This window comes from Aquarana catesbeiana, linkage group LG05 (genome assembly GCF_042186555.1).
Source record: "Aquarana catesbeiana isolate 2022-GZ linkage group LG05, ASM4218655v1, whole genome shotgun sequence".
Taxonomy (NCBI): Eukaryota; Metazoa; Chordata; class Amphibia; order Anura; family Ranidae; genus Aquarana; species Aquarana catesbeiana.
The window spans coordinates 172,120,320-172,133,674 of NC_133328.1; the positions used below are offsets into that span (position 1 = coordinate 172,120,320).

Genomic DNA, 13,355 nt, shown 5'->3' on the forward strand with positions numbered 1-13,355 from the left:
AATTTTGTTAGCACGATTCTGTTTTTTTTCCAAGTATTTTAATATGTCTGTGTGCACAAAGCCCTAATTACTATCATAAAATGTATGAATGTCGCACAATAATGCAATCCCTAAGGTAACATAAACTTGCAGGGAAGCATCCCTGAAATGCCCAAAAGAGAAAACTGTAGGAAAAAAAAAAAACTTTGGAAAATGCCTGAACATAAAGTTCTGAACAACTCAAATGAACATGAGCTGCAAGGTAGGGGCCCAGGGTGGGTGGGGGTGAGAGTGATGAGAGGAAAGGGTGGTAGACAAGGAGGCATGGCATGGAGGGGTGGCAAAGTGTTAAGAAAGCGGGCCAGAGTGGTAAGAGTAGGGGTGCTGTCAAGTGGTGAGAAAGTTAGAGAACAGTGAGAGCACAGGTGGGTGGTGAGAGGGTGGGTCAGAGTGGTAAGGATGATCATGTGGTAGAGTGGTATTGGAGGGGGGCGGGATAGAGGTGATAAACTGAAGACATTTTCCCTCTTTATAGGTCCTGCGCATGCCTGCTACTTTAAAGTACAGACCAATGTTAACATCATATTGTGATGCCAGAAATGTGGCAGCAAGATTCCACACATGTACCCTAGTGACCAGCGTCTTGTGCCTCTACCATGCACGGGATATGGGATCTAGCTGTCATATTTTTGACATCAAAATAGCAAGGAGAGATCCTGCGGTAGTAGCAGTACAGGCTGGTCTTGTGTTTGGTAGGGGGTTTGAAATGGGACTAGGAGAACTTTTGGGTGCTATAATGTGGGGGCTGCATAGTGGTGAGTGTGGGAGCTACTAAGGGGTGAGAAGGGTGGCTGCAGAGTGGTAAGGGGGCCAGGGAGGATTGGCAAGAGCAGAAGTTGCTGGGTGGGTGGGCATTCATCAGAATGGTGGTAGTACTAATCAGAAAAAGTTATCCTCTGCATAGATCCTGCACATTCCCTGTAGTTAATGGTCTGTGCTTCCGCTACCTTGCGTGCGCTGGACCTTGCAGCTAAATTGTGATGTCGGAATAATGACAGGGAGATCACACACATGCAGGGTAGTGGCAGCACAGACTTGTCACTATTGAGCATGCGCAGGACAATATGGAGGTGAGATCTCGCACAAGCTTTATAATGCCAGTACTGAGTGTTGATCACCACGCATGCATGGGATCTCACTGTCATATTGATGGAAGCATTGCAAAGTACATGAGGATTGGGGGAGACAACATGCTCATAACACTGTGTGTGCTTGGGCATATTTCAGAGAATATGATGTGCGGGCTGACATAAGCATCATCCCACGTCTCAGCAAATCCTGATGACGAAACTGCACGCCATGTTGAACCCGCACGGAACCCTGACCGAATCCCGACCCCTCCTGGTGAAGTGGGGGGTGAGCTTTTTCTTTACAATTTTAATTAAATGTACTTGTAAACCCTTACATCCACCAAGTGAAGTGACTAGACTCAGGTGATACAAAGAGATGAAACCAATCGTCCTACATAAGTTGTACCGGTTTATCTGCAGTATTCTCTTCTCTACGGTTATCCAAAGTTCCAAAATGTATACAGCTGGTCTGAACTTTCAGAAAGCAGGGGGAGGGGAGCTGAAGTTACACTTAGTGAGGACTCAGTGAGGAGAGCTGAGAGGAGATTGGATGGAAGGTACATACACCCCTTCACACAATACACAGAAAATATAAAAGTTTATAAATGAGTATTCATCAGGAGTAGTACAAATTGGAAATGTACCCAGTCCTCCTGTTTGGATAAATATAGTCCATAAGCCACAAAAACAACAACAAAACATCCATTATACTGAGGTCTTACCTTCCGGGGAGTCAGATCACAGAAAAGAATTCCAAGTTCATGGATATGATGAAGTCCAGAAATAATATCAACACCAAATTCTCTTATTGTGTCTTCAGGCAAGTGCTCATCCTGGGCAATGACAGTCTCCAAGGAGCCTCCTGTAATGCATTAAACTCCATTATAGGAGAAAGCAGTGAAAGCTAAAATCACCTGTAAAACTATACAATATCCTCTTATCTCTGCTTCACAGGTTCTTGACTAAAGCCGACCATAGATTACGCTAAGCAAATTTCTTTCCTGCAGCCACGGGAGCTACTGTGTTCTCCTGGCGGGAAGGGGTGGGGGAAGTCGTCCCTGCCGGGAGAACACAGTGATTACTGCGAGTGGCTATAGCCGCTGGCAATAATCCCATCAACAATACGACAGGCTGGTTGCACATGCATGAGATCACACAATGCAGGGAGACTGGTACTGCAAATTGACGTTATTCCAGGAGATGGGGTGCGGGGGGGGTCAACTCCAATTTTTCCCCGTTAAAATCCATACCAGACCCAAATGCATTTGAGAGAGAACCTATGCCCATTTGTTTTTTACCTGGCTGCCATCACTGACTATGTATACTAATAATCATGACCTCAGCTGCTTTATTTTTTTTTCCCCCATTTAAAATGTCACTTTTGCTATAGTACGTTTCAATATTGCACCAGTTCACAGACACATTTAATGCACTCCCCAAGCATGGTATTTAATGGAATTGTTAAAAGTTTCACTTTAAAACCAGCTCCGCTAAAAAATCTTTTGCAATGATACAGGTCTATGGCAGTGCCCAGTTTTCCATGCCCTTTGTTTGATAATCCCTTGCCTATTAGCTTTAAAAATGGCCAGAATTGATTTTAGATATTCATCTTGACTTATGAAGGGTTTGCATTAACCTTCACAATTAACGAATATTATGATAAATTCACCAAATATCCTGCAAATGAACAAGGACATTCACCAATCACTTCCCTTAACCTGAGCCAAACTCAAATCTAAGATTAAATTTAAAGGTTAGGGTGGTATTAGTGGTAAAATACTCATGCAAAAGTCACGCAGTAAATGACTTGACATCTATTTACAATGTGTTTAATTATCAGCTCAGAGAAAAACATCTAAGTCAAATTGATGCTACATATTTGCTATATCAGCGTCAAACTGTCAGCTGGACTACGTTTTTTTTTATTAAGTTCATATGAAGTAAATGCTACCCACTGAACTCAAACAAGATCATTCCGGGAGCTGCATTATTTCAGACAAAGGGGATTTGAGGAAAGCAAATTTACTTAACAAAGCAAAACAGGGCCTACTGTAGAACTCAAGTACTTACAAATAATTGATCTTGTTTATGGTCTGTTAATGGACATGGATGAAGGGAAGTAATCCATGGCCATTCAGCCACTGTAAAACAACAAGCCCAAACAGACAAAGCCATGGGATATTTACCCCTGTTTAAGATTATAGGGTAAAAGATCTTACCTGTGCATAACTCAACGACAAGCCACAGATGGTTACTCGTCTCATACCATTCATAAAACGTCACTAAATTTCTGTGCTTAACATGGTGAGTTAAACGGACCTGGACAAAAATGTATATTGAATTTACATAAGATATTTCCTCTTAATGGTAAGTCAAGAGAAACACATTGCAGAACACACAACCTCCTTCATTTAAAACTGCAATCATATTTCAATTTACTCATTTAGCAGTGTCCAACGACACATTCAATTCCCAGCAATTTTCATATTTATGTGTGCTAGGGGTGCCAACTGTATTATGTTCAATTTGGAAGAAAGGTGTTAGAATATTTGATCCAGCATTGTAGTTTTTTTTCAATCTACCATTGAATAAGCACTAACGGGAACGTATATATAAGATTTGTATATCATTTTTTTGTTTCTTTACTATAGGTACCGTAGGACTAAAAACGTAAAACAATTATGAAAATAAAGCTAAACATGAAATGTTGTCACATTTACTTGTATACTCTTTGTTGAAATAAACCCTTTATTTAAGAAAGGGTAACTAAGAGCAGACGAGTAAACGTGACAACATTTCACATTTAGCGTGATTTTCATAATTGTATTACGTTTTTAGTCCTACGGTACCTATAGTAAAGAAACAAAAAAAAAATTATATACATATCTTATATACGTTCCCATAAATGACGATTCAGTGGGAGATTCAAAAACCTCTTGCACGATACAGGATCAAATATTCTAACACCTTTCTTTGAAATTGAACATAATACAGCTGGCACCCCCAGCAGACTTGAAATGAAAATAGCTGGGAATTGAATGTGTTGGTGGATACTGCTAAATGGGTAAATTCAGCTTAAGTAACTGAGGTCTGTAAACAGGGTGTTTGCGGACCTCAGTTGCTTAAGCTGAATATTCACATGCACACACCCCCTGTTCCTTGCAGATCTCTATTCTCAAGCTCTAATTAACATAAACTGAAAGAGTCAGAGCAGTAACACACCGCCCCCTGCCCACTTCTGCCTTGTAAGACAGAATCATACTGAGTTTTAAGACAGAAAGAGCCTGAAGGCAAGCAGCTTCTGTTCATTTAGAAAACTTGCAGGAGTTGATTTACGACAGTAAAAGCTGTTCACTTTGCAAAGGAACTGCCTGAGAGCTTAGTGAATGAGGTAAAGCTCTGCTGACTTCCATCATCCAATCATGTGCAAGCAAAAATACAGGTTTTTGTTTTTTTTCCCAATCTTCCTTGTACAGAATTGGTTCTTTGCAAATTGAAATGTCAGTACATTCCTTACGCTCCCTTGAAAAGTTTCTTTGCAAAGTCAATAGCTTACTTGCCTATAAAAAAATCAATCACATAACATGAACTCTATGTCATTGGTACACTCTGTTACATTTCATTTATAAAACTATTTTATATGAGCTCTAAAAATTATATAAAAAGTATAAAATGTATAAATGTGAAAAAAATAATAAATACAACTATAAACCATTTATTTCTATCTAGGTTGCTCCAGCGCTGCACAGAAATGATTGAGGACATTTTCAAGGATAGAGATCCCCTGTACTTCTTCCCTGCACTTGCTGTGTGACTGCCCCATCGTTTGGAGTCACACAGTGAGATCTTCTATGGTTGTTCTAAACTCTGCTCTGCCATGGAATATTTCATATTTTTCCTGCTGCAACAGAAGTATCAATACTCATTCTCCATTTTTTTTGTATTGTAAGATAAATAAAAGGTCTGGCAAACAGAATAATAACCTAAACAAAGGTGCTGGCAATTGAACAAGGATGAAGACAGTTTCCTGTCGAAATGCCCACAAAATATAAAAAAAATCACCAAGTATCTATCTAAAATAAATTGTTTGGCTTTTGTGGAGTTTTTAAAATATTCAATTACACAATGGATTGAAAACAATTAAAAAATGACTGACAGAAGATGTATTTTCTCCTCTTAAGGGATAAGTGCACTCTAGAGATAAAATTAAATATTAATAATATTATAATGCTGCTTTCTACAATAGGGCAATTCATTGTCAGCAGCAGAAAATAATAATTTAAAAAAAAGTGAATGCATTGAGTAGAGTATAAATAGGGGTCAATTCATCAACAAATGCAAATAGAAATGAAGCTGCAGAAAAAAAGAGATCCTCAGCTACCTTCAGATGTGACCTTCGACAGCCAAAGGGATCCTAATATGCCTTGTTTTTTTTTTTGTTTTGTTTTTTTTATTCTTTTTTGTTGACGTTTTAAACATAGTACAATCATGACACTTGTAAAGTGGCAACAATAAATAAAAAAGTAAGAAAAACCATAGAGAGTCATACAACAGCACACGTGGCTAGCATGGCCCTGACTAACAGTAGAGGGCTCTCTCAGGAGAAAAGCCAACTACATTTCCACATAAAGAATTTTTTTCTTTTCATACAGTGAGCAAAAAAAGTATTTCATCCCCTGCTGATTTTGTACATTTGCCCACTGACAAAGAAATGATCAGTCTATAATTTTAATGGTAGGTTTATTTTAACAGTGAGAGACAGAATAACAACAAAAAAATCCAGAAAAAAGCATTTAAAAAAAAAGTTATACATTGATTTGCATTTTAATGAGTGAAATAAGTATTTGATTCCCTATCAATCAGCAAGATTACTGGCTCCCAGGTGTCTTCTATACAGGTAATAAACTGAGATTAAGAGCAATCTCTTAAAAGGGAGTGCTCATAATCTCAGCTTGTTACTTGTATAAAAGATACCTGTCCACAAAAGCAATCAATCAGATTCCATTCTCTCCACCATGACCAAGACCAAAGAGCTGTCCAAGGAAGTCAGGGACAAAATTGCAGACCTACACAAGGCTGGAATGGGCTACAAGACCATCGCCAAGCAGTTTGGTGAGAGGGTGACAACAGTTGGTGTAATTTTTCGCAAACGGAAGAAACACAAAATAACTGTCAATCTCTGTCGGTCTGGGGCTACATGCAAGATCACACCTCGTGGAGTTTCAATGATCATGATAACAGTGAGGAATCCGCCCAGAACTACATGGGGAGAATCTTGTCACTGATCTTAAGGCAGCTGGGACCATAGTCACCAAGAAAACAATTGGTAACACACTACGCCGTAAAGGACTGAAAGTTCGCAAGGTCCCCCTGTTTAAGAAAGCACATGTACAGGCCTGTCTGAAGTTTGCTAATGAACATCTGAATGATTCAGAGGAGAACTGGGTGAATGTGTTGTTGTCAGATGAAATCAAAACCCCAAAAACACCATCCCCACCGTCAAACATGGAGGTGGAAACATTATGCTTTGGGGATGCTTCTCTGCTAAGGGGACAGGACAACTTCACCGCATCAAAGGGACGATGGACAGGCCATGTACCGTCAAATCTTGGGTGAAAACCTCCACCCCCTCAGCCAGGGCATTAAAAATGGGTAGTGGATGGGTCTTCCAGCATGACAATGACCCAAAACACATGGCAACAAAGGAGTGGCTCAAGAAGCACATTAAAGTGGTAGTAAACCCACTGTTTTCTTTTTTTTTTCTCTACACCTGTAAGGGAAAAGGCATAATGAGCTAGTATGCACCGCATACAAGCTCATTATGAGATACTTACCTTAGAACGAGGTGCCGGCATCTCACCCTGTCCACGCCGAGGGAGCTGACATTTCCCCTCGGCGTGTCTCCGGGTATCGCGGCTCCGGCGCTGTAAGTGGCCGGAGCCGCGATGTCGTCACTCCCGCGCCTGCGCGCGGGAGACTTCTGTCCGGCAAGTTTCGGAGTTTGCCGGGCTGTCAGCCGAGAATCCCCTGTGCGCATGTGCTGCTGCAGTCAGCGGCTCATTGGGAGGGGAATATCTCCTAAACCGTACAGGTTTAGAAGATATTTTTTTTACCTACAGGTAAGCCTTATTATAGGCTTACCTGTAGGTAAAAGTTTAAAAAAAAAGGTATACAACCGCTTTAAGGTCCTGAAGTGGCCTAGCTAGTATCCAGACCTTAATCCCATAGAAAAATTGTGGAGGGAGCTGAAGGTTTGAGTTATCAAACGTCAGCCTCAAAACCTTAATGACTTGGAGAGGATCTGCAAAGAAGAGCGGGACAAAATCGCTCCTGAGATGTGAGCAAAACTGGTGGCCAACTACAAGAAACAAGGGTTTTGCCACAAGTACTAAGTCATGTTTTGCGAAGGGGTCAAATACTTGGTTCACTCATTAAAATGCAAATAAATTGATAACTTTTTTGAAATGCGTTTTTCTGGATATTTTTGTTGTTATTCTGTCTCTCACTGTTAAAACAAACCTACCATTAAAATTATAAACTGATTTTTTCTTTGTCAGTGGGCAAACGTACAAAATCAGCAGGGGGTTTTCCCCTCACTATAATAGTATTATATGCAACTGACTATGGCATTCAGATATACAATCAACTCTTCACAGATAAATCCCACATGTAATACTGACTGATGCCCATCCTCAATCAAATTATAAACCTGAAGCACTACATGCAGTTTTATGGTATTGATAAACAACTGAACCGCATATTCAAAGAGAGACAGTGCTCACTCCGATGCAGCAGATGCATCACACCTCCCGACACTTTGTCATATTTTGCCGGTACCCCTCTACTGGCATATGTAGCCTTATAAAGATGTAGGGCTTTGTTTATTAGAGCCTTCCAGGCCGTGATGGTTGGAGCATTAGATTTTTTTCCAAGAAAGAATAAGGGCTCTTTCACACGGACGATCCGTATGTCCGTTTTTCATCCTTCCGTTTTCGGATGAAAAACGGACATACATTCATCCCTATGGAGCGTCGGATGTCAGCGGTGACATGTCCGCTGACATCCGTCCTGCTCCGATCCGAAAAGTGTAACGGAGGAAAAACCTACTTTTCCATCCGTTTTTGGATCGGGTGACGACGGACACTATGGTCCGTCATCATCCGATCCCTCCATAGGGGAGAGCGGCGCTCTGACAGGTCCGCCGCTGCACAGCATGCAGCGATGGACCTGTCATCTTTCTGCTTAGCGGGGATCGGCGGAGCGATCCCCGCTGAGCAAGCGGGTGTTCACGGGGCGGATCATGACTGATATGCCCCGTGTGAAAGAGCCCTAATGCTTTTTCTGGCATACAGTGCCTTGAAAAAGTATTTATATCCCTTGAAATTTCCACATTTTGTAGTATTCATACCCCTTGACATTTCGACATTTTGTCATGTTGCAACCAAAAACTTAAATGTATTTATTGGGATTTTATGTGATAGACCAACACAAAGTGACACATAATTGTGAACTTTAAGGAAAATGATAAATGGTTTTCAGTGTGGAAAATTTCAAGGGGTGTGAATACTTTTTCAAGGCACTGTAATAGAAAAACAAGGTTAGGAGAGTTTGTGGGGGCTCTCTTTGGGAGGTAAGGGGTCATCCAATCCCAGCAAGCAAATCTCCACAGTAGAGATTATATTTAATGTTGTGACAGAATTCACACATTGCACTACATTGAAACAGAATTGTTGTATTTCCGTACAATTCCAAAATACATGGATGAAATCTGAATGGTAGGAATAACATCGCCAACAACTAGGTGACTGAGAAGGAAATATTTTAACCAATCTAGCAGGAGTTAAATAAATTTAGTGCAAAAATATAGATTGGATTAGTTGGTCTCTCGCAGACACCAGTCTAGTGAACGAGGAGTCCTAAATATAGTCCCAGTCATCCTCATCCATGCTAGGGAAATTAGCCAACCAAGCATTATGACAGGGTAGAAGAAGCCTGGCAGTATCAACAGTTGCTTATATATGGATAGCTCCTTTTTAAGGGTATCATCCCTTAGTAAGGTCTTTAGGTCCCCCACAAGCACTACTAAACCAGATATGCTTTGTTTAATACCAGATGACTGTCATCCTAATTTTTGGTAGATGGTTAAAGAGAACCTGTGGTTTGCCCACAAAGGGAAAAAAACAAGGTTCCCTTTAATCTACTCTTCCCCATCAACATAAAGTCCAGTGTAAGCTGGAAGGTCCTGAAGTGGTAGCTTACATTGAGCCGTGGACTGATGCATGGAGTAGGTCACGTGCTAACAGGTTTTCCCTTGGGTCTCCAGTTTGGAACAGAAGTGCAGAGGAGCAAAGGAAAGGTAAGTATATGCTGTGGGGAGAGGCATTTTTCAAAGCCAGAATGGAGAAGAGAAGCTGCACTGTGTGAAGGTTCAATCCAACAATAGCTTGTAGGTATCAAATAAATTATTAAATGAGTAACAGTTCAAATGGATCCAGACAAACACCCAAGTGAGTCCAAACCACGAATAAGTGCCACCACCTTATGAAAAACTTGCTTACCAGATGGCAAGCAAAACCAAACAGGCGGCTAAAGCCCAGCCAATGCCTTTGCTTGTGTGGAAAGATCGTCTGGACAAGTTGGATAAGATTGGTGCCTATATACTCCAAACACCCTGATGCCGTGGAACTCCGATAGACCTCAGTATCTCAGCGGGGTATAAGAGAAAAGACCAACCATAATGCAATATTGCTTCAACAGGTTTAATAAAAAACAGTATTGGACTTACATTAAAACGAAGTAAAAACGCACTTAGTTAACAGAGCCGGCCGGCTGCAAAACAAATCCCATCCTCCTAGTGAGACAGCGTGGTGACGTCAGCACGTAGTTCCGAACAACTGGAGGGCCATAACTTGGAGATCCCCTGCTCAACCTGCGGCCCTCCAGCTGTTGCGGAACTACAAGTCCCATGAGGCATTGCAAGGCTGACAGTTACAAGCATGACTCCCAAATGCAGAGGCATGATGGGACTTGTAGTTTTGCAACAGCTGGAGGGCTACAGGTTGAGCACCCATGGTAGATGTAATAAAGCAGTTATTGAGGTTGTTTACTAAAACTGAGGAGTGTAAAATCTGGTGCAGATCTGCACAGAAACCAATCAGCTTCCAGATTTTTTTTTTGTCAAAGCTGAAGTTAGAAGCTGATTGGCTATACCATGCACAGCTGCACCAGATTTTACACTCTACAGTTTTAGTAAATCAACCCCAATGTGTTTTAGAAACACGCGTGCTGTTTAAGAAACCCAAGATACTGTAAATGCATGACTTTATCCTGAATAGTTGGGATATGTTTAAACGAATTATCAACGAAATTGGTCAAACTTTTCAGGATAAGTCTGCAGACATCCAAGGTTCATATGCATTCTAGCTATTCCTAAATAATAAAATCTAACAAGTGTGACGTGTCCGTAATTAAAATGTCATCTTCCATGGGTGTAATTTACTTGGTTCTATGAAATAAAAAATGGAGTCATTCAGTACAAAGTTACCCCCCTTTATATTTGTAAGCAGGATAAATAACTAGAAAGTGGATATACACAGGGACAATTTATTATAGGATACACGTGGGCCAATGTTTAGGGAGGCACAGAAGATATAAATATACAGATTTAATTTTTTTCTATGCAGTCATTGTAAACAATACAGAGCTGTGTTCATGAACAGGGGATCTTGCTGTATTTTCATTCCCTGATAAGCAGGAAATAAAAACAACAAGATCTGTATTAAAAGCAGCACACATTACACATGTTAATTCCTTCCTACCCAGTGTCATTATTACAGTGACAGTGAATTTTATTAGCACTGATAACTGTATTAATGTCACTGGTGATGTCAGTGGCAGTTAGTCAGTTCCCCCCCGCCCAGCTTAAGTTAGTGCCAGATTGTCTATAGTATTCCTGTTATAAGTCGCTGATCACAGCCATTAGTAGCATAAAAAATAATAATAATAAAAATTCCAGTAATATATACCATAGTTTGTAGACACACAAACCAATTAATAAAAACTTATTGAGATTTTTTTTTTTTTTTACCAAAGACATACCAAATATATTTTGGCCATTTTTTTTTTTTTTTAAATATTGGATATGTTTTATAGCAGAAAGTAAAAAATACTGGTTTTCTTTTTCAAAATTATCTGTCTTTTTTGCTTATAATCACAAACCAATAAAAAACCCAGAGGTGATCAAATACCACCAAAAGAAATCTCTATTTGTGGAAAAAAATGATACAAAATTTTCACTTGGATACAGCATTGCAATCACCAGTTAAAGTAAACGGAGTGCCGAATAGCAAAAAATTACTTGGTCATGAAGGGGGTAAAATCTTCCAGAGAGCAAGTGGTTAAATTAAAATAATCTGAGACCTTAGAACCACTCTAAGAAGATTCACAAACGTCTGTATAGCTCATACTGTCTCTTTATTCCCCGCAGATTCATACTGTAAAGTCAAATGGAAGAATTGCATATAAAGTTGTCAGTATGGTATCTCCAACAGTGCATCAAAGTATAACTAAAAGGAAAAACTTTTTTATTTTTTTTTTTATGTAGTTCATGCTCTCTTCCTGTCAGATTTTATCTGCTTGCCTGTTCGGGATGTATGAGCACACAGATACACTGGCAGATCTGTTGGAGACCTACATGGCACCAGTGATCTTCTGACAGCTAGTGCAATGCTTTACAGGCTCAAAAAAAGTAACAAATGCACATTTTTTTTTTACCTGAAAAAACAAAAAAAATGTGCGTTCATAATTTTTTTCTAAAAAGTGCACTTACACTTTAAACATGAGACACGCACTTACCCAGTTTGTAATTTCTGCTCTTTTACTCTTGTCTATGCAGAGTATAGCAACAAAATTGATGGTGCCCTTTCTTCTCCCTTTGTACACTAAAGACTTGCTTCCCTTTCCAACTTCTTCATATAAGATGTAATTCTCCATCCTTACAAACTTTTTCAAGGTAAAGAAAATAAAACCTGAAAAATGTTAAGACAAAAAAATTTTCAGGTAAAACTGAACGTTTGCAGGTAATACAGAGAGGTATGAGGCACTGCATGTAATAGAAGGATATACATCCCAGCATGTAATAAGGCACTAGTATAAGCGCAAGTATAAGGCAATTTATGTGACATGGACCTTAAGTCCCGATTCACACTATTGCAGTGCGGGAAACCGCATGTGATTCAGACAGGAATTGCACCGCATCACACAGTGCGGTGTAGAAAATGCACAGGAACTGCTGTGAATCCGGCATTACATCGTTGTGAACTGCCACTAAGGCTCCATTCACACTTGTGCAACGTCATGCTACTTTGGAGATAAAAGTTGCATGACAAGTCGTACTCCATGTTTTCCAATTATAACCATTTATATATGTGCGACTTAAAGTCACAGCGACTTCAAAGTAGTTCCTGCACTACTTTGGTCTGACTTTCATGCAACTTGAGGGCCATAGGCTTCAATGTTAACCCTCAAAAGTTGCATGAATGTCGTTCCTGAATGTTTTACATGCAACAGCGGGTCTGACTTTGCAAACGGACAAGTCACATGTAAGATGCATGCATCCAAAAATCGCACGTCTTTGGAGTCGTACGAGTGTGAATGGAGCCTGTGAGAACGCATTTTGTACAATGTTCATAAAGGTGCATACATGTGTCCTGAACTCTATCCCGACCCAGATTCTGTTTCAGATGTTCACAGAATCCAGCCAAGCCATTGGGTGTTGAACAAAGAAGACATCTGAAAGCCGCTGGAACTGGGTGCTGTTGACAACAGCCACCTCCATCAAGTTGGAAGGAAAGCGCACCTGGTTATATGCAAGTCACTGCGAGAAATTCTTAAAATGATGACATCCCTAAAAATAAAAATGTTTACTTTTCTGGTGTTTGTGAGAATTGAGATATGAGAAAATAATCCTTTTATCTAATTGTTGAAACTCTATGCAACCCATAGCAACACTAGTGACTGCTCGGTACTGAAGTAGAAAAATGACGTATTGAACCAGGCAGGACCTTCAATGATGTAGGTTTAACCACTTAGAGTGGATGTAAACCCACTACCATCATTTGCAAGATATTAACATAGGTAATATCTATAATGATATACATGCCTCCTGCTTGTATCCGTTTGTTTTATTACTCACCCCCTCAGCTGTAATTTGCCCTGCAATATCGCCGAATTGGTGGGCGTTTCTCA

The 13,355-nt window shown here is 40.1% G+C and overlaps 1 protein-coding gene across 2 annotated transcripts in view; it reads right to left on the reverse strand.

Annotated features, from left to right (window-relative positions):
• Positions 1–242: 242 nt before the first annotated feature.
• Positions 243–13,355, reverse strand: part of LOC141144559 (serine/threonine-protein kinase ULK4-like) — a 61,294-nt gene continuing 48,181 nt past the window's right edge. For both annotated transcript variants that reach the window (XM_073630349.1, XM_073630348.1), the window contains exons 2-4: positions 11,964–12,136; positions 3,329–3,428; positions 243–1,971 (exon numbers count right to left, since the gene is read on the reverse strand). In XM_073630349.1, the coding sequence (XP_073486450.1) occupies positions 1,709–1,971; positions 3,329–3,428; positions 11,964–12,101 (501 nt within the window). In that variant the 5' untranslated portion in view covers positions 12,102–12,136 and the 3' untranslated portion in view covers positions 243–1,708. The remainder of the gene's footprint in view (positions 1,972–3,328; positions 3,429–11,963; positions 12,137–13,355) is intronic.